This window comes from Cervus elaphus, chromosome X (genome assembly GCF_910594005.1).
Source record: "Cervus elaphus chromosome X, mCerEla1.1, whole genome shotgun sequence".
NCBI classification, from domain to species: domain Eukaryota; kingdom Metazoa; phylum Chordata; class Mammalia; order Artiodactyla; family Cervidae; genus Cervus; species Cervus elaphus.
The window spans coordinates 116,772,870-116,797,557 of record NC_057848.1 but is presented as its reverse complement, the minus strand read 5'-3'; the positions used below and the strand labels follow the sequence as shown (position 1 = coordinate 116,797,557).

General features: G+C 39.0%; 1 protein-coding gene across 3 annotated transcripts in view; it reads left to right on the top strand.

Moving 5' to 3' along the window:
• The window catches only part of SLC9A7 (solute carrier family 9 member A7), a 157,159-nt gene that overhangs the window by 66,607 nt on the left and 65,864 nt on the right, over nucleotides 1–24,688 (top strand). For all 3 annotated transcript variants that reach the window (XM_043895467.1, XM_043895466.1, XM_043895465.1), the window contains exons 2-4: nucleotides 12,471–12,670; nucleotides 17,232–17,309; nucleotides 23,644–23,720. In XM_043895467.1, the coding sequence (XP_043751402.1) occupies nucleotides 12,471–12,670; nucleotides 17,232–17,309; nucleotides 23,644–23,720 (355 nt within the window). The remainder of the gene's footprint in view (nucleotides 1–12,470; nucleotides 12,671–17,231; nucleotides 17,310–23,643; nucleotides 23,721–24,688) is intronic.

Here is a 24,688-nt window from a genome sequence, read left to right as displayed (position 1 = left end):
TCATGGGACAATATAGTGATTTTTCCATGTCTTGTTTTCCCAAGTATATATCTAAAACCTAAAGTCATTTTCTTCTTCTTGTTCTTAACTGTAGCATTACATATTTGGGGAAACTATTTAGAATTGATGGTATATTTTGAACTACATAAACCTGTCCCATGTTGGTTTTAATCAAATCTTTGGAATTTCAGCTGTTGAAAAAGAGGGGCATTGAATTGGAGGTTGAACTCTTAGCTGATGGGCCTGATTGTCACTATTTTAGTGTCACATATACTAAGGAAAGCAAGACAGAACATTTGTCTTGAAGGGCTACAAACTCACTTTATTTCTTTAGTTAAAATCTACCTCTATCAGAGTAGCGTTACTCCCAGGCTGACTGATTGACTGTTTGCAGATTTTCTGTTGTATTGTCAAGAGTTTTCAGATTCAGAGCAACTAGAACTCACATACCTTGTTTGGGGGGTGGGGTGGGTGGATTGTTGCGAATATGATATAGAAACTCTAGGAAATGATTTGGCCAACTCTTACAAAGTTAAACATATGCTTTCCCAATAACTGAGCAATCCTACTCTGTGTATTTGCCCTAGAGAAGTGAAAACATGCTCATGTAAAACTGTTCACGAATGTTCATAGCAGCCTTATTTGTGATAGCCAAAAGCTATAAACAAACCAGATGTCCCTCAGCAGGTTAGTGGATAAACTGTAATGTATTCACACAATGGAATACTACTCAACAGTAAAAAGGAATGAAGTTAGGCATTTGGCTGAGCAAGAGAAGCTAGTCTCAAAAGGTTACATACTTTGACTCTATTTAACCTTGAAGAACATCACTACAAAAAACATCACTATGAACAAAGCATCACTATGAACAAAGTTAGTGGAGGTGACAGAATACCAGTTGAGCTATTTCAAATCCTAAAGATGATGCTGTGAAAGTGCTGCACTCAATATGCCAGCAAATTTGGAAAACTCAGCAGTGGCCACAGGACTGGAAAAAATCAGCTTTCATTCCAATCCCAAAGAAAGGCAATGCCAAATAATGTTCAACCTGCCGCACAATTGCACTTATCTGACACGCTAGCAAAGTAATGCTCAAAATACTCCAAGCCAGGCTTCAACAGCACGTGAACCATGAACTTCCAGATGTTCAAGATGGATTTAGAAAAGGCAGAGGAACCAGAGATCAAATTGCCATCATCGGTTGGATCATTGAAAAAGCACAAGAGTTCCAGAAAAACATCTATTTCTGCTTTATTGATTACAACAAAGCCTTTGACTTTGTGGATTGCAACAAACTCTGGAAAATTCTTCAAGAGGTGGGAATACCAGACCACCTGACCTGCCTCCTGAGAAATCTGTGTGCAGGTCAAGAAGCAACAGTTAGAACTGGACATGGAACAACAGACTGGTTCCAAATCAGGAAAAGAGTACGTCAAGGCTTTATATTGTCACCCTGCTTATTTAGCTTATATGCAGAGTACATCATGAGAAACACTGGGCTGGATGAAGCACAAGCTGGAATGAAGATTGCCGGGAGAATCAGCAGATGAATGGATAAGGAAGCTATGGTACATATACACAATGGAATATTACTCAGCCATTAAAAAGAATTCATTTGAATCGGTTCTAATGAGATGGACGAAACTGGAGCCCATTATACAGAGTGAAGTAAGCCAGAAAGATAAAGACCAACACAGTATACTAACACATATATAATGGAATTTAAAAAGATGGTAATGATAACCCTATATGCAAAACAGAAAAAGAGACACAGATGTACAGAACAGACTTTGGGACTCTGTGGGAGAAGGTGAGGGTGGGATGTTCTGAAAGAATAGCATTGAAACAAGTATACTATCAAAGGTGAAAAAGATCACCAGCCCAGGTTGGATGCATGAGACAAGTGCTCAGAGCTGGTGCACTGGGAAGACCTAGAGGGATGGGATGGAGAGGAAGGTGGGAGGTGGGATCGGGACGGGGAACACATGTAAATCCATGGCTGATTCATGTCAATGTATGGCAAAAACCACTACAATATTGTAAAGTAATTAGCCTCCAACTAATAAAAATAAATGAAAAAGTAAAGATAATGTTGAAGTCAAAAAAAAAAAAAAAAAAAGATTGCCAGGAGAAATATCAATAACCTCGAACTAAAGAGCCTCTTGATGAAAGTGAAAGAGGAGAGTGAAAAAGTTGGCTTAAAACTCAACATTCAGAACACTACGATCATGGCATCTGGTCCCATCACTTCACAGCAAATAGATGGGGAAATAATGGAAACAGTGAGAGAATTTATTTTGGGGGGCTCCAAAATCACTGCAGATGGTGCGTGCAGCCATGAAATTAAAAGATACTTGCTTTTAGGAAGAAAAGCTGTGACCAGCCTAGACAGCATATTAAAAAGCAGAGACATTACTTTGCCTACAAAAGTCTATCTAGTCAAAGCAATGGTTTTTCCAGTGGTCATGTATGGATGTGAGAGTTGGACTATAAAGAAAGCTGAGCACCGAAGAATTGATGCTTTTGAACTGTGGTGTTGGAGAAGACTCTTGAGAGTCCCTTGGACTGCAAGGAGATCAAACCAGTCAATTCTCAAGGAAATCAGTCCTGAATATTCATTGGAAGGACTGATGCTGAAGCTGAAACTCCAGTACTTTGGCCACCTGATGCGAAGAACTGACTCATTGGAAAAGACCCTGATGCTGTGAAAGATTGAAGACAGGAGAAGGGGACATCAGAGGATGAGATGGTTAGATGGCATCACCGACTCGATGGACATGAATTTGAGTAAGCTCTGGGAGTTGGTGATGAACAGGGAAGCCTGGGGTGCTATAGTCCATGGGGTCGCAAAGAGTTGGACATGACTGAGTGACTGAACTGAACTGAATCTTGAAGCAACAAAACTCTAGTAATGGGAAACAAATCAGTGACTCTTGCTGTTATAGGTAGGGTGAAGGTGTAGTATGTCAAGGGACATACTACAAGGGAGTTTTTCTGGGAGTGATAGAACTGTTTGGTATCCTGATTGTGGCAGTGCTTACGTGAACCTATGCTGTATTGTATACAGAAGTATAAATATAGAGTTGTACCCATGAAATTTATATAATGTTATAAACCAATGTTACCTCATTAAAAAATAAAATTTAAAAATTCATAGAAGTGTACACCCAAAGGGAAAAAATCCATTTTATTGTTAAGACAATTTAAAAAGTAAGAAACATTTTAAGATAGCATCAAGAAAGTTTAAAAAAAGAAAGAAAAGAAAAAACAAGTCAAAGACTGGAAGAAAATATTTTCAAATCATATATTCAATAAGGAACTTGTATCAGAATATACCAAGATCTGTTATAATTCAATAAGACAGTCTAATTTAAACATGGCAAAAGATTTGAATTAATAGACATTTCACCAAAGAGGATATACAAATGACCCATAAGTATATAAAAATATGCTTGACCTCATTAGACATTCAGTTCAGTTCAGTCGCTCAGTCATGACCCCGTGAATCGCAGCACACCAGGCCTCCCTGTCCATCACCAACTCCCGGTAAAGCGTGTAAACAAACTATAACTCTGATACCTTGCTGGTGGGGATATGAATTGTATAAAATGGTATACAGTTTCCAAATGAAAACTCTTCAACAGTTTCTTAAAGTAATAAGTATAGATTTACCGTATGACATAGTGGTTCCACTCCTAGGTGTCTACAGTAGAGAAATGGAAACATATGTCTATCCAGACTTGTATGCAAAAGTTCATAGCAGCATTACTCATAATAGCAGAAAAATGGAACCAATACAAATGCTCATCAACTGGTGAATAGATAAACAAGATATGTTATATCCATAGTGGAATACTATTCAACAATAAAAAGGTAATGAAGTACTAATATCTTCCTTCCACATGGGTGAGCCCTGAAAAGATTATGCTGAGACAAGGAAGCCAGATACAAAAGACTACATATTGTGTGATTTCTTTTCTATTAAATGTCCAGAAAAGTCAAATCTATAGAGACAGAAGATAGGTCAGTAGTTGCATGGGGGTGGGAGTGGGAAACAGAGAGTGACTGCAAAAAGAAATGTTCCAAATTAGATTGTGATAATTGTATAACTCTGTGAATCTAGTAAAATCATTGAATTGTACACTTAAAATGGGGTATGTTATGTTATTTAAATTGTACATCAATAAAATTCTTTAAAAAGTTATTCACTACATACTCAAAACTAGTAACAAAAATATTTTAAATGAATTCTCCTTGAAATGAATATATCAGTGAATAACACAGCTGTGTAAGTAGTAGAACAAGTGAAAAGGGATATTGAAAATGCCGTAACATAATCTCAAAACTAGAGTCACTTGAATGACTCCCACATCTGAAAAATCACTGTCACTGCTGGGGTCCATTGCATTCTCTTAATTTGCTCAATTAGAAATAGTTATCACTCTCTTCAGACACTGTGTAATGGAATGTGGAATGGGACATTTTGTTTTCTTAGAATTTCAGATGAAGCTTTAGAACTCAGAACAACTTCTGCAGTGCTGTAAAAATCTCCATAGTGGTGGCCTAACCCTACTGATGATCATTTGCTCCTAGTAGCTCATATAAGGGGAGGTGGAGTCTCATTAGAGAACAGGGCATCCATGCACCTGTTCTCAATTCCTTAACAAAGACTTATTGATGGAGACACTTAAATATTGCAGCAGGTGGATAGTTGTCTAGAATTACAGCTGAGTGTTGATTTGTTCAACTGTCTTCCTGACAAACTCAGTCACAGAATGGAGGCTAGTTTCTTTTATGGCCTTATAGAATTTTTGAACCATACTTTGTTTGTAATTAAGTTCCTTCCTCATACCACCAATGGGAACATTCATAAACTGTATATAGGGTTCTTTTTTTGGTTAGGTGTTTTTTTTTTAAACATTAGAAAATCTGGCAGTTGTACACTGTCAGCACAATTAGTAAATACAGGAGTTTTTTTCATATTCAAAAGTTTGAAATAGTCTTAAATTTTTTTCTACTGAAAAAGTTTTGAATTTTTGCACCTTTGGAGTTCATCAGGCTGCTTTAAACCACATCAAATGTCAAAGGAATTTCATCTATATTTGCTTTCTATAAAAGTTCAGAACTAAATTTTTTCCTAGCATTAGTCATATACCTGTGAAATCAGTGAGTCTCTTTTCATCAGCTGACATGTGCTGTTTTTCTGGCCCACACACATAGATTATTGCTATTTGTAATCTTGGACATTATGATATTGATACAGTAAAGTCATTAATGCTTCCATTGCTTTCCATCATTTTTAGGGGTGATATTGAACTTTCTAAGCTTTGAAAAATATTTAGTGTCAAATCCTAATTCCTTGTAGTTATGATCTCTTTATAGTTCCCTGTCAGGGGATGTCTTCCATGTCTAGAAGATGGAAATATGCCATTCATGTTTTTTCTAAGTCTTTATTATATTCTTTCTAAGCTATCACTCTGCACTCCTAATACTCCTAATATCTTGTTCTTTCTTGAAGTGGAAGATGCCACATGTGAACTTAATGTAACAGTGACTGTCCTTTAGTGCCATGGAGTACAGTGGTAATAAATATGAATGTAGATGTTTTAAGGAGTTACTCAAACTCTATCTTGAATTAGCAGACTGTTGTTGTCATGTTTTAACACAAGGGGGCAGCAGCGTCATCTTTATTGTCACCATCACATGTTTAACATGGGCACCTTGGGCCCAGGTAGGGAGGGTAAGATTTTATAAGTATGTAAAAACAGTATTCATCATCTAATAACGCTTCTAGGTATGATGGTGATGATTACTGAGAGAGACTTCAAGGACATTTCCTGTAGTAGAGGAATTTGTCTGCAAATATAAACCTCCTATAAAGAAAAATCTCCTGTATCCCTTCTATTCTCAATACTCTTACTAGCACTTACGTGACCACATGTGTGGGAGTTTTCTCACACCAAGCAATTCTCCAGCTCTCAAGTGGATACCGACTGAGTATCCCACAGTTTAACTCAATTCTGACACTATCTACCTGGACGTAGCATCAGATCCCACAGGCCTCACAAGACCTCTGCTCCTCTCACTTAAGAGGTTAGTCATAAATCCAACTTCTGACCAACTTACTGTAAGTCAGAGGCTCCCATGTTCCTCTCCTTGGCTTTGATCATTTGCTAGAATAGATCAAAGAACTCAGGAAACCTGTGTACTTACTATATTACTGATTTATTAGAAAAGGATATAATTCGGAAACAGCCATATTGGGAGAGATGGATGAGCCATGTTATGTAGGAATGGGCAGGGAGTTTCCGTGAGCTACCCTTCTCTGCCCTCATGTGTTCACCAGTCCAGAAGCTCTCCGAACCTGTGTACTCTGGGGATTTTTATAGAGGTTTCATGACATTGGTATAGTTAACTAAACCATTGATCATTAATGTTCAATTTAACCTCTAGCACCTCTTCCCTGCCTGGAACTCAGGGGTTGGGTGGCTTTAAAAGTTCCAACTCTCTAATCACCTGGTTGATTCCCTTGGCAAGCAGCCCCCATTCAGAGGCTAATCTGGGAGCCCCCAGCTATCAGTCATCTCATTAGCATACAAAGAGACACTTAGAGCCTTAGGGATTCCAGGGGTTTTACGAGCCTTGTACCAGGAAACTGGGACGAAGACCAAATATATATTTATTATAAATCACAATATTACACCTCCTCTTTTGTTAGAGTAGTCATTGTGAAGACCCTGTCCTATTATGGTTTAGCCTTTTAGTCAGCTTTGCTAATAACAAGTAAACACAGTGAGTTATGTGAAGCAGCTATTGATTTGGGAGGACAGCCTCTTATAAATGACTTATTTTGGTTTCCTGATGACTTTGTTGACTGAAGAAAAACGTTTTATTCAGGAACCTTGCTGACAACTATACAGCCCAGGAATTACATAAAAAAATTACTACTAATCACAAAAACCAGACCCCTCAAGTTAATGAATTTAATACTTATCTATGTATGGGAAGATGTAAGAGTCTGGGCTCATTGAAATTATTCCTTTGATATGCATCTTAACTATTGAGACACATAGCCTATTTTTCTCCATCTAACTTCTCCCCAGGGTGCACCTTGAGGGGTGGTGATGGTGGTTTCTTTGGTCTGAAATATTCTTTGTTTACTAGAATTGTAGGCAACATTTTTGTTGTTGTTGTTCACAGCACTGCCTGTTGGATGTAAATTAGACCAAGTTTTAGGAGGCATTTCGTGACCAATTTGTCCCGTGGTGCTAGGAAGGCTAATTCCTAGATCAGAAAAGAATTATGTTGATAGGCTGCTCAATGTGCTAAGTTTTGGACTGAGCACTGTTGATAACCTAAAATTTTCTGGATCTTCTGTTTTGCTAGTCTATTATGGTCCAGGAAGTATTTTCCTTGTTGTTTATTCCCACATCTAGAGTTGCACTATTACAATTAATTCTATATAGAGTTAAATTTATGATTGACCACCTCAAGACGTGTTCAGTTCAGTCGCTCAGTCATGTCCGCCTCTTTGCGACCCCATGAATCACAGCACGCCAGGCCTCCCTGTCCATCACAAACTCTCGGAGTTTACTCAAACTCATGCCCATCGAGTCGGTGATGCCATCCAGCCATCTCATCCTCTGTCATCCCCTTCTCCTCCTGCCCCCAATCCCTCCCAGCATCAGAGTCTTTTCCAATGAGTCAACTCTTTGCATGAGGTGGCCAAAGTATTGGAGTTTCAGCTTCAGCATCAGTCCTTCCAATGAACACCCAGGACTGATATGCAGGATGGACTGATTGGATCTCCTTGCAGTCCAAGGGACTCTCAAGAGTCTTCTCCAACACCACAGTTCAAAAGCATCAATTTTTTGGCACTCAGCTTTCTTCACAGTCCAACTTTCACAGTCCAACTCTCACATCCATCCATGACCACTGGAAAAACCGTAGCCTTGACCAGACGGACCTTTGTTGGCAAAGTAATGTCTCTGCTTTTTAATATGCTGTCTAGGTTGGTCATAACTTTCCTTCCAAGCATCTTTTAATTTCATGGCTGCACTGACCATCTGCAGTGATTTTGGAGCCCTCAAAAATAAAGTCTGACACTGTTTCCACTGTCTCCCCATCTTTTTCCCATGATGTGATGGTACCAGATACCATGATCTTAGTTTTCTGAATGTTGAGCTTTAAGCCAACTTTTTTACTGTCCTCTTTCACTTTCATCAAGAGGCTTTTTAGTTCCTCTTCACTTTCTGCCATAAGGGTGGTGTCATCTGCATATCTGATTATTGATATTTCTCCCGGCAATCTTGATTCCAGCTTGTGCTTCTTCCAGCCCAGTGTTTCTCATGATGTACTCTGCATATAAGTTAAATAAACAGGGTGACAATATACAGCCTTGACACACTCCTTTTCCTATTTGGAACCAGTCTGTTGTTCCATGTCCAGTTCTAACTGTTGCTTCCTGACCTGCATATAGGTTTCTCAAGAGGCAGGTCAGGTGGTCTGGTATTCCCATCTCCTTCAGAATTTTCCACAGTTTATTGTGATCCGCACAGTAGAAGGCTTTGGCATAGTCAATAAAGCAGAAATAGATGTTTTTGTGGAACTCTCTTGCTTTTTCAGTGATCCAGCAGATATTGGCAATTTGATCTCTGGTTCCTCTGACTTTCGGACATCTGGAAGTTCTCGGTTCACGTATTGCTGAAACCTGGCTTAGAGAATTTTGAGCATTACTTTACTAGAGTGTGAGATGAGTGCAATTGTGTGGTAGTTTGAGCATTCTTTGGCATTGCCTTTCTTAGGGATTGGAATGAAAACTGACCTTTTCCAGTCCTGTGGCCCCTGCTGGGTTTTCCAAATTTGCTGGCATATTGAGTGCAACACTTTCACAGCATCATCTTTCAGGATTTGAAATAGCTCAACTGGAATTCCATCACCTCCACTAGCTTTGTTCATAGTGATGCTTTCTAAGGCCCACTTGACTTCACATTCCAGGATGTCTGGCTCTAGGTGAGTGATCACAGCATTGTGATTATCTGGGTCATGAAGATCTTTTTCGTAGAGTTCTTCTGTGTATTCTTGCCACCTCTTCTTAATATCTTCTGCTTCTGATATGTCCATACCATTTCTGTCCTTTATTGAGCCCATTTTTGCATGAAACGTTCCCTTGGTATCTCTAATTTTCTTGAAGAGATCTCTAGTCTTTCCCATTCTGTTGTTTTCCTCTATTTCTTTGCATTGATCACTGAGGAACGCTTTCTTATCTCTCCTGGCTATTCTTTGGAACTCTGCATTCAAATGGGAATATCTTTCCTTTTCTCCTTTGCTTTTTGCTTCTCTTCTTTTCACAGCTATTTTTAAGGCCTCCTCAGACAACCATTTTGCCTTTCTTTTCCATGGGGATGGTCTTGATCCCTGTCTCCTGTACAATGTCTTGAACCTCCATCCATAGTTCATCAGGCTCTCTGTCTATCAGATCTAGTCCTATTCATAAGGAATTTGATTTAGGTCATACCTGAATGGTCTAGTGTAGCCATCTAGACCTGAGTGGTCTAGTCAAGATGTGTAGCCATCATTAATTTTGTCAGAGGCCTGGTTACACATTGGGTAAAAATTGACTTACAGTTGGGTTAAAAGCATGTATGTGCCTCTGTGTGTGTATGTGTGTGTGTGTATGTGTATTGGAAGGACTGATGCTGAAGCTGAAGCTCCAATACTGTGGCCACCTGATGCGAAGCACTGACTCATTGGAAAAGACCCTGATGCTGGGAAAGATTGAAGGCAGGATGAGAAGGGGATGACAGAGGATGAGATGGTTGGATGGCATCACTGACTCGAAGGACTTGAGTATGAGAAAACTCCGGGAGTTGGTGATGGACAGGGAAGCCTGGTGTGCTGCAGTCTGTGGGGTTGCAAAGAGTCAGACATGACCGAGTGACTGAACTGAACTGTTTGGGGCCCTTTAATGTTGGGGATCAGTATGGGGGGTCCTTCTGGCCCATCCAACCTTAGATAGTTGTTGTGGTCTGTGTATGGCTTAGAAAAAAATTTCCAGACACAAAGTATTTCAGAAGAGAGTGAGTTTATTGAGAACAAAGAACAAAGATAGTGAAGGGTGCTGCAAACATAGCAGCTGACTTCCTGGCAGATCAGGGAGAGCTGACCCATTTCACAGGCTAGTGGTCAATTTTATAGCCTCAAGATGAAGAAAATTCCTGCTGGAAGGGTGGCATTAGGTGATTGGTCAGAAAGCTATATGGTGAATATTTTACCTAATATGAAGTCAGGGAACAGGCTAATTTAAATTTAGGTCAGGAGGGCTCATGGCAACAGTTGCTACAGGGCTTGGTCAATTCCAGAGATTTTTGTCCTGTGACCTCAATATAGAGCGCCACAGTAGTTTTGTATCAAAACATTTTGTTTTAATCCCATTAATATCTATTTTCTTTACCTTATTTCTTGATAATTATCTAAAGACTTTTATCCTTTTGAGATGAGTCCCTTTAAAATTTTCACCTTCTTATAAAGAAATCTATATAGTTTTTCTTAGGTTCTTATTTTCCTGTTAATCAATCACCCTAATTAACAATCTAATGTTTTTTATCCATGATCTAATTTGTTTTTCATAGGTACCAATAAAATGGCTGTTTATAATGAGAACTAAAAAATTGCCAATTTAGAAATTTCACCAGTTTAAAGAATCCATCCTCTGGCCATTGATGAGATATACCTTAATAGTGACTCACACCAAAAACATGCAAGAGCGTCCTGCACAAGAGAGTACAGAGGATGCAACCTTCACAAAATCTAGAAGGTTTACTCCCCAAAATAGTTTAAGAAAATAAAGGACCTTGGTTGTACGGGTGGACACAATGAAAGTGAAGATGACAGAGGCCCGTTATGGACAGCTCTTATGACAAATTTTCCTGGCACAGCCAAGCTGGACAAAAAGATTGCCCAGGATTCCAGTCTGTTTGGCTGCCAAATGTACACCATGTGTGTACCTTCTGGATGGTAGACCAAAGTCTCAAGCTGAGATTTTTAAGAACCTCATTTTAAATTTGCAGTAAAAATTTACAACTTAATTTTTTTGCAAAGTTCAAGTATGTTAGAACAAGTCTTTAATATTAATAATAACAACAGCAATAATAAAACAATAGACACAAATCACAGAGTGTGACTTAAAGAACTATATCTTTCTGGATTTTATATATTATTTGTTCTTCCACGATGTCCTGTGAGTTCTTATATGTCTTGGTGATAAGAAACATTGTAGAACATTATACATGAAGTGAAGTGAAATGAAGTTGCTCAGCTGTGTCCGACTCTTTGTGATCCCATGAAGTGTAGTCCACTGGGCTCCTCTGTCCATGGGATTTTCTGGGCAAGAATACTGGAGTGGGTTGCCATTTCCTTCTCCAGGGGATCTTCCTGACCCAGGGATCAAACCCGGGTCTTACGCACTACAGGCAGACTCTTTACCATCTGAAGCACTCTTTACCACCAGGGAAGCACATTATACATGGGACATGGTAAACATTGTTCTTTTTCTCATATAACTTTCTCCTTTAATGGCAAAGTGAGGTGGGAGGAGCATTGTACCATTCTCTCTCTTAATATTTCTAACAAAGAACTGAATTTAAAGAGAAATCTGAAATTTTCCTCCTAAGAGAGAATTATAGAAAGTGTCTTGTGGTTATTTGTGTTTTTTTCCCACATTTAACTCACTTTTACTTGGGCATGTGTGACTCATGTCCAGGACCAGGGGAGCAACATTTCTTTATAACTCATGGGATTAAATGCTTACACACAGTTTTGCTGTTTTTTTCCTCCTAAAGGGAAAACCCTACTAAGAGCAGAATGTGATGGAAAGACTTGCAGCTAATTATGCTAGTTGTGTCAGTGCTGCAGCCCCAAGAATCCAGGTCTACAGTTCCTGAATCATGACTGAAAATTTACACTGTGGTGTTTGGCTCCCTAAGGGATATAATTATTTTCTCCATGATATCCAGTACTTGAAATGACCTAAGCAAAAGCCTTTCTCTTCTCTTCTTCCCTTCTTCTGGTGTGTGGCAAAATAAGTTGCTTTTGTAGCAACTAGAAATTCTCGAGGTCTTGTCCTTGCTGGTGGATGGCCTAAGGGATGCTGCTGGTAGAAATCAAAGAGCTCAGTGGTTCTCCTGGGCAGAAAACACTTTGCCTGTTGTCACCCACCTTCCTCCCACAAAATCCTGAGATGTGAGACACTGTCAGTGGTTCCAAATACTAAGAGCGCCATCATAACCCTGAAAGGTACTGGCCTACCTTGTCCTCCTGGTGGCTGAGGGACCCAAACCAGAGTAGATGGATGCCTAACCCTCCTGAAGGACTGTAGAGTTGTTCCTAAAATACACACCCTCTCCTTGGCCTCCAAAAAATAATCTCTCTGTCCTTCCACAGGCCTGATGTTTTCTTCCACTGTGTTTCAGGGCTCATCGTCGGGGTGATCCTGAGGTATGGCACCACTGCCACCAGTGGTCGTGACAAGTCACTCAGCTGCACTCAGGAAGACAGGGCCTTCAGCACCTTATTAGTAAATGTCAGTGGAAAGTTCTTTGAATACACCCTGAAAGGAGAAATCAGCCCCGGCAAGGTCAACAGTGTAGAGCAGAACGACATGCTGAGGAAGGTGAGCTGTTGTGGTCCTGACATGGTCTTTGTTTTTTAATGCAAAACTCTTACTGCTTTATTTAATTAAAAACAACTGATGTGGTATTTGATTTTCCAATTCTGTCTTGACCTTGTGAAGAGAAATATTTTCAAATTTCCTAGAACATCAGTAACATTCCTGGCTCTCAGTTTGGCTAGGAAGGTTTTGGACTGTGATGAAGAGAAGGAACCAGATTTGAACTTGAGCCTTTTAGCTTTGTCAGACTGACGTGGGCCACCAGTGGTGCACTGTGCTTGTACATCCCCATTCAGCTCCTCTCTCCAACTCCCATCTCTTCTTGACTATGTTTCTTATCCTTGTTATGGTTTAGGGATGAGATTGTTTCTTTCTTAAAATAAGATTAGTTTCTCATTTTTCTTTTAGCTTGTATATTCAGTGTTCAGAAGTTATTCTTAGTTGTTCATGATTCTTTTTACCATATTCTACAATTTACATTTCCCAATTTATTGACTGCAATTAGTGATTGCGGTCATAGAGTGTAGCCTGCATTCCGAAAATTATTCTCTGGATCTGCCATAATCCTTAAAGAAAATTATTCTCAACCTGGAACATTAAACATGCCTATCATCTCTTTGTCCCTAACGGCAATTCTAGTGAGCTCTTTGCTTTCAACCCTTCATAAGAATGCATAGGATTTCCATAAAAACATTTGTGAAATTAAATGCAGCTGAGAAAGATACCCAGTGTAAATATCACACTAATGGCTGTTTTGAAATGGCCACCCAAGTCCTTCATACTAGAGAGGATGTGGGGGAAAGGGGAAGGACCCCAACCCATTTCCATCTTTGAGTTTCGTAATAGAAGATGAAGTTGACTTTTACTCTGTTATTTTTAGAAAAACGTTTATTCAGATCCCACCTTTTTAAACTTTTCCCGCATAAAGCAAAGGTGGGAGAACAGACACAGCTAAGATTATCGTTGTCAGTTGAAGGGAGAAGAGGCCTGTTGAGGCAGCTTGGTTGATGCAGAGTATTAGAATGTGTGTCAGGGAACTCTTGTGCTGATTCATACATTTCTGGGTTTGGAGACTTCAGCAAGTCACAAACTGTTTGGCCCCAGTGCCCTCATATTGGATAGATATTGTCCAAGGCCCCTTCTCATTCTGATATTCTCTGCTTTTCAGACTACTTTTATCTTTAGCAAGAAGATAGAATAAAACATAATTTGAATTAAAACATACTGTGAATTAGGCTAATCAACAGTTTCAGTTTCTAAAGCGAAATGCTAATTTAATAATTAGAATTATTAAATATTTAATTATTAAAGATTTAATAATTAGAATGAAGATTTAAAATAATTAATTAAAATAAGAGCCAGTTAATCTACAAACATGAGCAAATTCTTTAAAAGGGTTAGGAGGCTTTATAGAATGTTTAATTCTTTTCTGGATGTCATAAGACTTTGTTAATAGTTTCACACTGATTTCCCTGATTGTGCTGTGCTGTGCTTGGTGGCTCAGTTGTGTCTGACTCTTTGCAACTGCATGGACTGTAGCCTGCCAGGCTCCTCTATCCATGCAGATTCTCCAGGCAAGAATACTAGAGTGGGTTGCCATTCCCTCCTCCAGGGGATCTTCCCAACCCAGGGATTGAACTGCGGTCTCCTGCATTGCAGGTGGATTCCTTACTAGCTGATCTACTAGGGAAGCCCAGTTTCCCTGATTACCTACAGGTAATTTTAGTCTCCTCAGTACATGAACTGTGAACTTCCAGATGATCGAGCTGGATTTAGAAAAGGCAGAGGAACCAGAGATCAAATTGCCAACGTCGGTTGGATCATTGAAAAAGCAAGCGAGTTCCAGAAAAACATCTACTTCTGCTTTATTGATTATGCCAAAGCCTTTGACTATGTGGATCACAACAAACTCTGGAAAATTCTGAAAGAGATAGGAATACCAGACCACCTGACCTGCCTCCTGAGAAATCTGTATGCAGGTCAAGAAGCAACAGTTAGAACTGGACATGGAACAACAGACTGATTCCAAATCAGGAAAGGAGTACGTCAAGGCTTTATATTGTCACCCTGCTTATTTAACTTATATGCAGAGTACATCATGTGAAATGCCAGGCTGGATGAAGCACAAGCTGGAATAAGATTGCCAGGAGAAATATCAGTAACCTCAGATATGCAGATGACACCACCTTTATGGCAGAAAGTGAAGAAGAACTAAAGAGCCTCTTGATGAAAGTGAAAGAGGAGAGTGAAAAAGCTGGCTTAAAACTCAACATTCAGAACACTAAGATTATGGCATCCAGTCCCATCACTTCATGGCAAATAGAAAGGGAAACAATGGAAACAGTGACAGACTTTATTTTTTGGGGCTCCAAAATCACTGCAGATGGTCAGTGCAGCCATGAAATTAAAAGACACTTACTCTTAGGAAGAAAAGCTATGACCAACCTAGACAGCATATTAAAAAGCAGAGACATCACTTTGCCAACAAAGGTCCGTCTGGTGAAGGCTATGGTTTTTCCAGTAGTCATGTTTGGATATGAGAGTTGGACTATAAAGAAAGCTGAGCGCCAAAGAATTGATGCTTTTGAACTGTGTTGTTGGAGAAGACTCTTGAGAGTCCCTTGGACTGCAAGGAGATCCAACCAGTCAATCCTAAGGGAAATCAGTCCTGAATATTCGTTGGAAGGACTGATGTTGAAGCTGAAACTCCAATACTTCGTCCACCTGATGTGAAGAACCGACTCATTGGAAAAGACCCTGATGCTGGGAAAGATTGAAGGTGGGAGGAGAAGGGGATGACAGAGGATGAGATGGTTGGATGGCATCACTGACTCAATGGACATGAGTTTAAGTAAGCTCCTGAAGTTGGTGATGGACAGGGAGGCCTGGTGTGCTGGAGTCCCTGGGGTTGCAAAGAGTCGACGACGACTGAGCAACTGAACTGAAAGAGTTGATAAATTTCTGTTGATGTTCAGGAAGTCATTAACACCACTGGAGACTTTGGTCTAGGCCACATCACATATCACAAATGGCTGTCAGTCAAAAGAGACTTAAATTCATTACAATTATATCTATAAATCATTAGGTGGTAGGATGCAGAAAATTAGTAAAGAATCATGCCCGCACCTTTTATTGTAGTTGAACTTTTATAACAGTTTAATAAAAATCAAGATGTTTTCATTTGTTGTTTAAGAACATTGACCAGAAGCTTTCTGTTGGTTATCAAAATTGCACTGAATTGTTGTGTCTTAATACATATTTGACAACTCATCAAGAGTAGAGCACAGAAGTGCTGTATGGAGAAGAACAGACCAGTGTTCATGGGAGCTGTGGCTTCTCTCCTGTGTGATTTTTCACTTTTATGTCATTTTAAAAAATATTCAAATTTAAAATATTTAAATATTTAATTTAATTAATTAAAATGAAATTTAATATTTAAATATTTAAAATATTCAAACTTTCAGTTCAGTTCAGTCGCTCAGTCGTGTCTGACTCTTTGCGACCCCATGAATGGCAGCACAGGCCTCCCTGTCCATCACCAACTCCCAGAGTCTACCCAAACTCATGTCCATCGAGTCAGTGATGCCATCCAGCCATCTCATCCTCTGTCGTCCCCTTCTCCTCCTGCCCCCAATCCTTCCCAGCATCAGGGTCTTTTCCAATGAGTCAACTCTTCACATGAGGTGGCCAAAGTATTGGAGTTTCAGCTTCAGCATCAGTCCTTCCAACGAACACCCAGGACTGATCTCCTTTAGGATGGACTGGTTGGATCTTCTTGCAATCCAAGGGACTCTCAAGAGTCTTCTCCAACACCACAATTCAAAAGCATCAATTCTTCGGTGCTCAGCTTTCGTCACAGTCCAACTCTCACATCCATACATGACTACTGGAATAACCATAACCTTGACTAGACGGACCTTTGTTGGCAAATTAATGTCTCTGCTTTTTAATATGCTATCTAGGTTGGTCATAACTTTCCTTCCAAGGAGTAAATGTCTTTTAAAAATTTTTTTTCATTTATTTTTATTAGTTGGAGGCTAATTACTTTACAATATTGTAGTGGTTTTTGCCATACATTGACATGAATCAGCCATGGATTTACATGTGTTCCCCATCCTGATCCCCCCTCCCACCTCTTTAATTTCATGGCTGAAATCACCATCTGCAATGATTTTGGAGCCCCAAAAAATAAAGTCTGACACTGTTTCCCCATCTATTTCCCATGAAGTGACAGGACCAGATGCCATGATCTTAGTTTTCTGAATGTTGATCTTTAAGCCAACATTTTCACTCTCTTCTTTCACTTTCATCAAGAGGCTTTTTAGTTCCTCTTCACATTCTGCCATAAGGGTGGTGTCATCTGCATATCTGAGGTTATTGATATTTCTCCCAGCAATCTTGATTCCAGCTTGTGCTTCTTCCAGCCCAGCGTTTTTCATGATGTACTCTGCATATAAGTTAAGTAAGCAGGGTGACAAACTTTAGTCAGTGGCTTAAAATATTAAGGATATAATATGGCACCAGTTAGTATTAAATAAAAATTGCTTTTTTTTTTAACTTTTAGGTAACATTTGATCCAGAGGTCTTTTTCAACATTCTGTTGCCTCCAATTATTTTCCATGCTGGGTACAGTTTAAAGAAGGTAAGGGATTTTTTTACGGAATTTTTTAAAGCATGGGAATCTCTGTGTTAAGTTACCTGCACAATTTTCTAGTTTTTTTACTTCTCCCAGATTGCTTATTACTATGTTCTGTACCCACTCAGAGACAGCAGCTGATTCATCATCATCAGTGACTCATTTCTGTTTTAAAGTCCAGAACTCTCATCCATTGCTCTTGGAATGTAAAATGGTACAGCCTCTCTGGAAAACACTTTTGCAGTTTCTTATAAAACTAAAGTTCAAATAACCATTTGGCCCAGAGATCTTAATTCTGAGGATTTATCCAAGAGAAATGAAAACTTCTATTTACACAAAACACTGTACATCATTATTCATAGCTACTTTATTTGTAATAGCCCATAACTGGAAACAAACAATGTCCCATGATAGGTAAATGGTTAAACAAACACCCCTACCGTGGGATACCTGGATACTTCTCAGTAATAAAATGGAACAAACCACTGATACACAAAACAGCCTGGATGGATCTTAAATGCGTTATGCTGAGTGCAAAAATCCAGTCTCAAAAGGTCATATACTATATGGTTTCATTTTATATAGCTTTCTAGAAATGAAAAAATTATGGGGATGGAGGACAAATTAGTGGTTGCCAGTGGTTAGGGATGGTTGGGAAAAGAAGTGGGTGACTGTGAGTATAAATGGGTAGCATGAGGGAAAATCTTCATGAAAGTGGAACAGTTCTGCATCTTGATTGCAGTGGTGGTTATAAGACTCTACACATGTGATAAAATGACATAGAATTATGCACACACATTGTACCAATATCGGTTTCTTGATTTTGATATTGTAGTACAATTATTTGAGGTATAACCAGTGAAGGTACCACAGGACCTCTCTACACTATTTTTGCAACTTCTGTGAATCTATAATTACTCCAAAATAAAAAATTTAAAAAAAATCATTACTGGGACTTCTACAGTGGTCCAGTGGTTAAGACTCTGCCTTCCAATGCAGGGGACATGGGTCCAAGCCCTGGTTGGGGAGCTAGGGTCCCACATGCTAGAGGGTGTGGCCAAAAATTAGAAAAAACAAAAGTAAAAACTTTTAAAAAATCTGTCATTTTTGAGGGAGGGTCATTGTGCTCAGCAGCAAGATTGGGTCTAAGCCTCTAAATGTTTAAAATACTAAATACCTTTATAAATAGTGTTAGTGGCTGCCTTTATCCCCCACTGTGGGACTATTCTTTGAAAATTTAGTTTCCTGAAAGGCCTACTTCAGATAACAGCCAAGGAACTTGTTTCAGCTGTCTTTTTGAAAGGGGACTAAAGGAAACCTTTTCAGTGAGCCTAGAAATGAGAGATGTTGACTGTCGATAAAGCTCAATAACATCCTTAGGAAGTAGAGAATGCCTTCCAAGTTAATAAATCTCTAGATAAGATCAATCAAGGTTAAAAATAAGAGAGGAAAGGAACAAATTACTTATATCAAGAATGAAAGAGGTGACATTGCTACAGACCCTTTACACATTAAGAGGACAATAAAAGTGTAATATGAACAACTTTGTACAAATAAATTTGACAACCCAGGTGAAATGGACAAATGGACAAATCTCTTGAAAGGTACAAATTACCAAAACTGACCCAAGAAGAGATGGAAAACTTGAACAGTCCTATATTAATGAAATAAATTGCATTCATAATTAAAAGTCTTTGTACAAGCTCAGATGGCTTCTTTGGTGATTTCTATTTAGCATTTAAAAAAGAAATAATACCAATCCTACACAAAATCTTTCAGAATATAGAAGAGGAGACAATCCCAACTGATTTTATGAGAAAGTGCCTCCCCATTAGGCCAGTTTTGTCAAAGCAACTCTGCAGTTGTCAAAAGGTTTTTAAACTATTTCCAACCCACACAAATACAGTTATTTATGGAGCATCGGATATAAGGAACTTTGCATATATCCTTTATTTCTGTTTTTACATACATTGTTTCTAATCATCATAGAAACTGTAAGAATGTAAGGGTGGTAGATTACTTCATACCCTTTCTCCCCCAGATTTCCAACTTATTTATAAACAGACACAAGGAGCTAATTGGCAACTGAATGATCAATTTATGACCCAAAGTTCCTGGTAGTACATGTTGAATGATAAAGGTTAGCCCTTGGTAATGTGGCTTCTTATTACTAACCTCATAAATTGAAGACACATGCCCTTTAGCCATCAGGTTGGTCACAGTCACAGGTGGGGAGGCTGAAATGGAAAAATCCTAGGAATTGCTGGGCCTGCCAAAGGCTGCCTCTGTTGCTCATAGCATAGAGACTATGGGAGCAATAGTGCTCCCCCACTTTTTATAAGAGGGTCAAGGCTGCAAGTCAGGGTCAAGCCCATCTCTCCCTTTAGAGATCACATGGGCCTTCCTTACTGCATCATCTTCAGGGAGAAGGGATAGAACTTATGTAGAACTTAAGTTCTACAGCCATCTCCACAATGGATGGCTGTATTTCTGCACAGCAGCCCAGCGCAAATGTACACTCACAGACATGTAGAGAATATCCTGCATTTAATTAATACTGATGAGGATGTCAAACTCAAGTGACATGTGAGGTTATGTAGATGGTTCAGGACTGAGTCAAGGTTATGACCTGTCTGTCTGACTGGAGGGACTAGTATTGTTCTTGTCCCTCTGAGTTATATTGTCTCTATATTTAAGTTTTCTGTACAAAAAATGTATCTTTGGGCTTCCTTGGTGGCTCAGTGGTAAAGAATCTACTTGCCAATGCAAGAGACACAGGTTTGATCCTTGATCCAGGAAGATCCCACATGCTGCAGAGCAACCAAACCTGTACATCACAACTATTGAACCCATGCTCTAGAGCCATGGAGCCACAAATACTGAGCCTTCATGCCTCAACTGCTGAAGCACCGACACCCTAGAGCCCATGCTTTACAACAAGAGAAGCCACCACAATGAGAAGCCCATGTACTGCAACTAGAGAGTAGCCCCTGCTCACCACAACTAGAGAAATGCCCTCACAGCAACAAAGACCCTGCAGAGCCATAAATAAAAAATAAAACTTTTTTAAAGTATCCATTTTCTGAGTAATTTATGAGGTTGCTAAAGTAACCAGAATCTGTATGTCAGCTGTTGACATGTAACGAATAGATGATCTTATAGATATAAATGGTGTTATTCTTTATTTAAATGAAGAATTTGGGAACCACTCTTCATATCAAATGGGTGATGAAGAATTTGGTATTTTAAATAACTTATCTTAATATATAATCAAGGTTATAGTTGCTTGAAAATGAAACCAAATCATTGGTTGTTAAAGCCACTGTAATGGCTGAAAAAAACCACCTTAGTGTTTGCATAACCTTTTCTTTGTCAGCTTCATTTTTTCAGAAGAACAAAACAAATAATAGGCTTTGCCAGTTACCAATTTAAGTTGTTTTTGAAATGCTAGTTTTAAAGGTTATTATTAGCTATTAGTTTAGTCTCTTCCTTTTTGATCAGGCACGTAAATAGTTGGTTCTTAGGTAGTTGCCATCTCTGATTAAATGTTTTCAGTTAAAATGTGTAATAAGTGTTTTACCAGTCGACTGCTGATATGTAAACAGATTCGTACCCCTTGACCTATGTACATGTAGTTTTCATTCAGACGCGGGCCTTTCTTTTTCTAACTTGAAAAAAGTACTATGACCTTAGCTTTGATTTTGTGCTACCATTCAGTTTGCTTACAGGGTATTAATAGGGAAAGAATTTGCCTGTAGAGGCTTTCATGTTTTGTGAATTTCCTCCAGCAAACACACACACATCATGTTAAAATTTTTCAGGGGAATGGAAGATGAAAAGGTTTCCCAAGGAGTTGGAACATAAGACTTAAAATGGTACAACTAAGAATTGGGATTCCAAGGTAGATTTTCATTGAAAATCTTGGTCTGTTTTAGGTTTATATTCTTAATGGCATTACCAGGGCATGCCATCTCCTTTTGTTTCTTTTTGCCATTCTATAATGGAAAGGGAAAAGTAAGGGAGAGACTAAACCAGTCATGTTTCTGTGACCCACATGTGACCGTGAACTGTTAAGGCCAAATTAGAAGATGAAAGATATAGGATTCCATGAGACACCTCCTGTTCTTCCTCCCTAAAAGGATGTGGTACAATGCCCTGGGATCAGCAGACTGGTTTCCAGTTCTGGTGCTTCAGTGTGGTGGACATGTGACTTCAGGCAACTCAGATCCCACTTTTGAGCCTTAGATGTCTCTCATAAAATGGTCCAAGAAACACTTTCATGATGGGATTGTTGTGAGAATTGGATGAGCTAATGTATGTGAAAGTACTTTGTAAAGTATGAAGTATGTAGTTGAGTACTAAGTGTAATAATATACAAATAAGTGGCATGTTACACCTTTTCAAAGTAAATTAAAATTCCAATTCACATCAGCTGATATGATTGGGGATAGGTAATTTGTGTGTATGGTGTGTGGTGATATTAGAGTATATCATGAATGCATTTTTGGTAGTGGATTTACATTTCTAATTTTCTGCTTTGGCTAATAACATGAATACAGATGTACTTAACATATTCAAACCAACCATGGGAATGATTACCAGAAGAAAGCCAAGTGGCAAGGGAAAGCATATCTAGGATTAAAATTTTGCTCATGGGTACTCTGCATTGGTTTCATTGGTCTCATGTCTTATCCTTGATGTATTCCCTCTCTGGTTTAAGCACTTGATGAAACTTTTAAAAGCTCATAGTTTTTGAATTCTTTTTTTTTTGGAAATCAAACTGTTTTTCAAAACAGTGGCGTATAAATGCATTAGCATTAAAAAGATAAAGACTGAGGACAATGACTGATATAGGAGGCAAACATAATATGTGTATAATATGTGCAGGCAGTGCCTTCATTTGGTGACTTAGTGTGGGAAGCTTTTGAAGGATTCTCTTCTGAGAAGATGGTATATGGGCACTAGGGATTCCTTGATGCCTTCTTTACAGCCTTAGAGAGGCTGGGGAAGACTGAAGACAAGGTCTTAGATCCTTTGTCTGAAATGCAGGCCAGTGAATGCCCACAACCCTTTGTCTAGTCAGACTTCATGATGGCTGCTTGATCCAGGCCAAGTTCTTCTTGTGCCTTCTATTTCCCTGGTGGCGCACAGCTCACATGCTGGGGCTCTCCTGCTTTTTAAAATTTTTAGATGAAATATTCCTGATTCCTGTTTGATGAGAGTATTTAGGAGATATTTCTTATCCCATTTTTGTTACATAGTTCTGATTGTCCAATGAGAACAGCTTTATGCCTTGAAAAATAAGGATCGTGGCTTAGGGTCCCACGAATGGGATTTTTCCCCATCATAATATCCACAGGCCTGATGATTTATGAGAAGTAAATCTGTGCGTGTGCGTGTGTGTACACCCTTATAAATTTGCCCATTTTAGATGAAACTACCTGTTTCTTGTTTCTCCATATCTGTCTCTATTGTCCCTCTTTCCCAGGCTCCAGAGATTAATTCACATGAATATCAGGAGAACCCTCGATGCTGAGTTAAGCTGAAAACTTCTTTGCACTTTCATAGCCTATTAGTTTCAAACTTGTATCTGTAATGTTCTTCTGAGTGCCACCAGAACTGGAAGTGACTAGTTTAATCACTAGGATTAAATAGTTTGGGTTAAATCTGTGAAAATGTTCAATCTACTCACACACACTGTGATTTAATACAATCATTGGGTTAAATCTGTGTAAATGTTCAGTCTACTCTCTCTCTCTCTCTCACACACACACACACACACACACAGTGATTTAATACAATCATTGGGTTAAATCTGTGTAAATGTTCAGTCTACTCTCTCTCTCTCTCACACACACACACACACACACACACACACACACACACACTGTGATTTAATACAATCATTGGGTTAAATCTGTGTAAATGTTCAGTCTACTCTCTCACACACACACACACACACACACACACACACACACACACACACACACACACACACACACACACACACACACACACACACACACACACACACACACACACACACACACACACACACACACACACACACACACACACACTGTGATTTAATACAATCAGCCAGAGTAGTTTTTTTCTGAAATTTACTAAAGCCTTGCTTGCTTGCTCAGTGATTGGTAGGACAAAGAACACCTTAAAATCATGATGTTCTAAGACTAATTGCATTTTTCAGGGGTAACTTCAGTTGTTACTTGATTTGATGAAAGTAGTAAGTAAAGTTTCACTTTTTAGAGACTTGTGGTGTTTCTAATGTTCACTGTCAAAATTTACAACGTGGTTTCTGCTTTTTTGTTTTATTCAGAGACACTTTTTCAGAAATCTTGGGTCTATTCTGGCTTATGCCTTCTTGGGGACTGCCGTTTCCTGCTTCATTATTGGGTAAGTGAATGCTTTGTCATATAACCAAATTACCACACTTCCAAAGAGATGAGATCCACATGGGTCCACAGAGTCGAATATTTTCCCCCAGCTTTATTGAGCTATAATTGACACATAACATTGTGTAAGTATAAGGTATATAGTGTGTTAATTTGACACATTTGAAAATTGCCAAAGATTACCACTGGAGTCTTAGCTTCCACCTTCATCTGGTCACATGGTTACCATTTCTTTTTTGTGGTGAGAACATGTTAGCAACATTTAATTAAGTATATGATGTAGTATCATTAACTGTGATCTTATGTTGTACATTAGATTCCCAAACTTATTAATCTTATCACTGAAAGTTTGTACCCTTTGAGCAACACCTCCCCATTTCCCCTGCCCCCAAGTCCCTGGCAACTACCAGAGTCCAATATTTTGATGTTTATGATAATTATAATTAAGATTTATTTATTTTTTCCATTTATTTTTATTAGTTGGAGGCTAATTACTTTACAATATTGTAATGGTTTTTGTCATACATTGACATGAATCAGCCATGGATTTACATGTATTCCCCATCCCGATCCCCCCTCCTACCTCCCTCTCTACCCGATCCCTCTGGATCTTGAATTAAGATTTAGAATTACATCAGCCAGTGTGGTAGCTTTTAGCCACATTGTGTGCATGTGCATGCTCAGGTATGTCTGACTCTGTGTGACTCTGTGGACTGTAGCCCACCAGGCTCCTCTGTCCATAGGATTTCCCAAGCAATAATACTGGAGTAAGTTGCCATTTCCTCCTCCAGGGGATCTTCCCCACCCAGGGATCAAACCCATGTCTCTTGTGTCTCCTGCATTGCAGGCAGATTCTTTACTGCTTGAGCCGTCAAGGAAGCACTAGCCACATGTGACTGTTTAAATTGAAGTTAAGATGAATTAACATGAAATAAAATAAAACCTAGTCCCGGAATCTTGGTTTCTAAT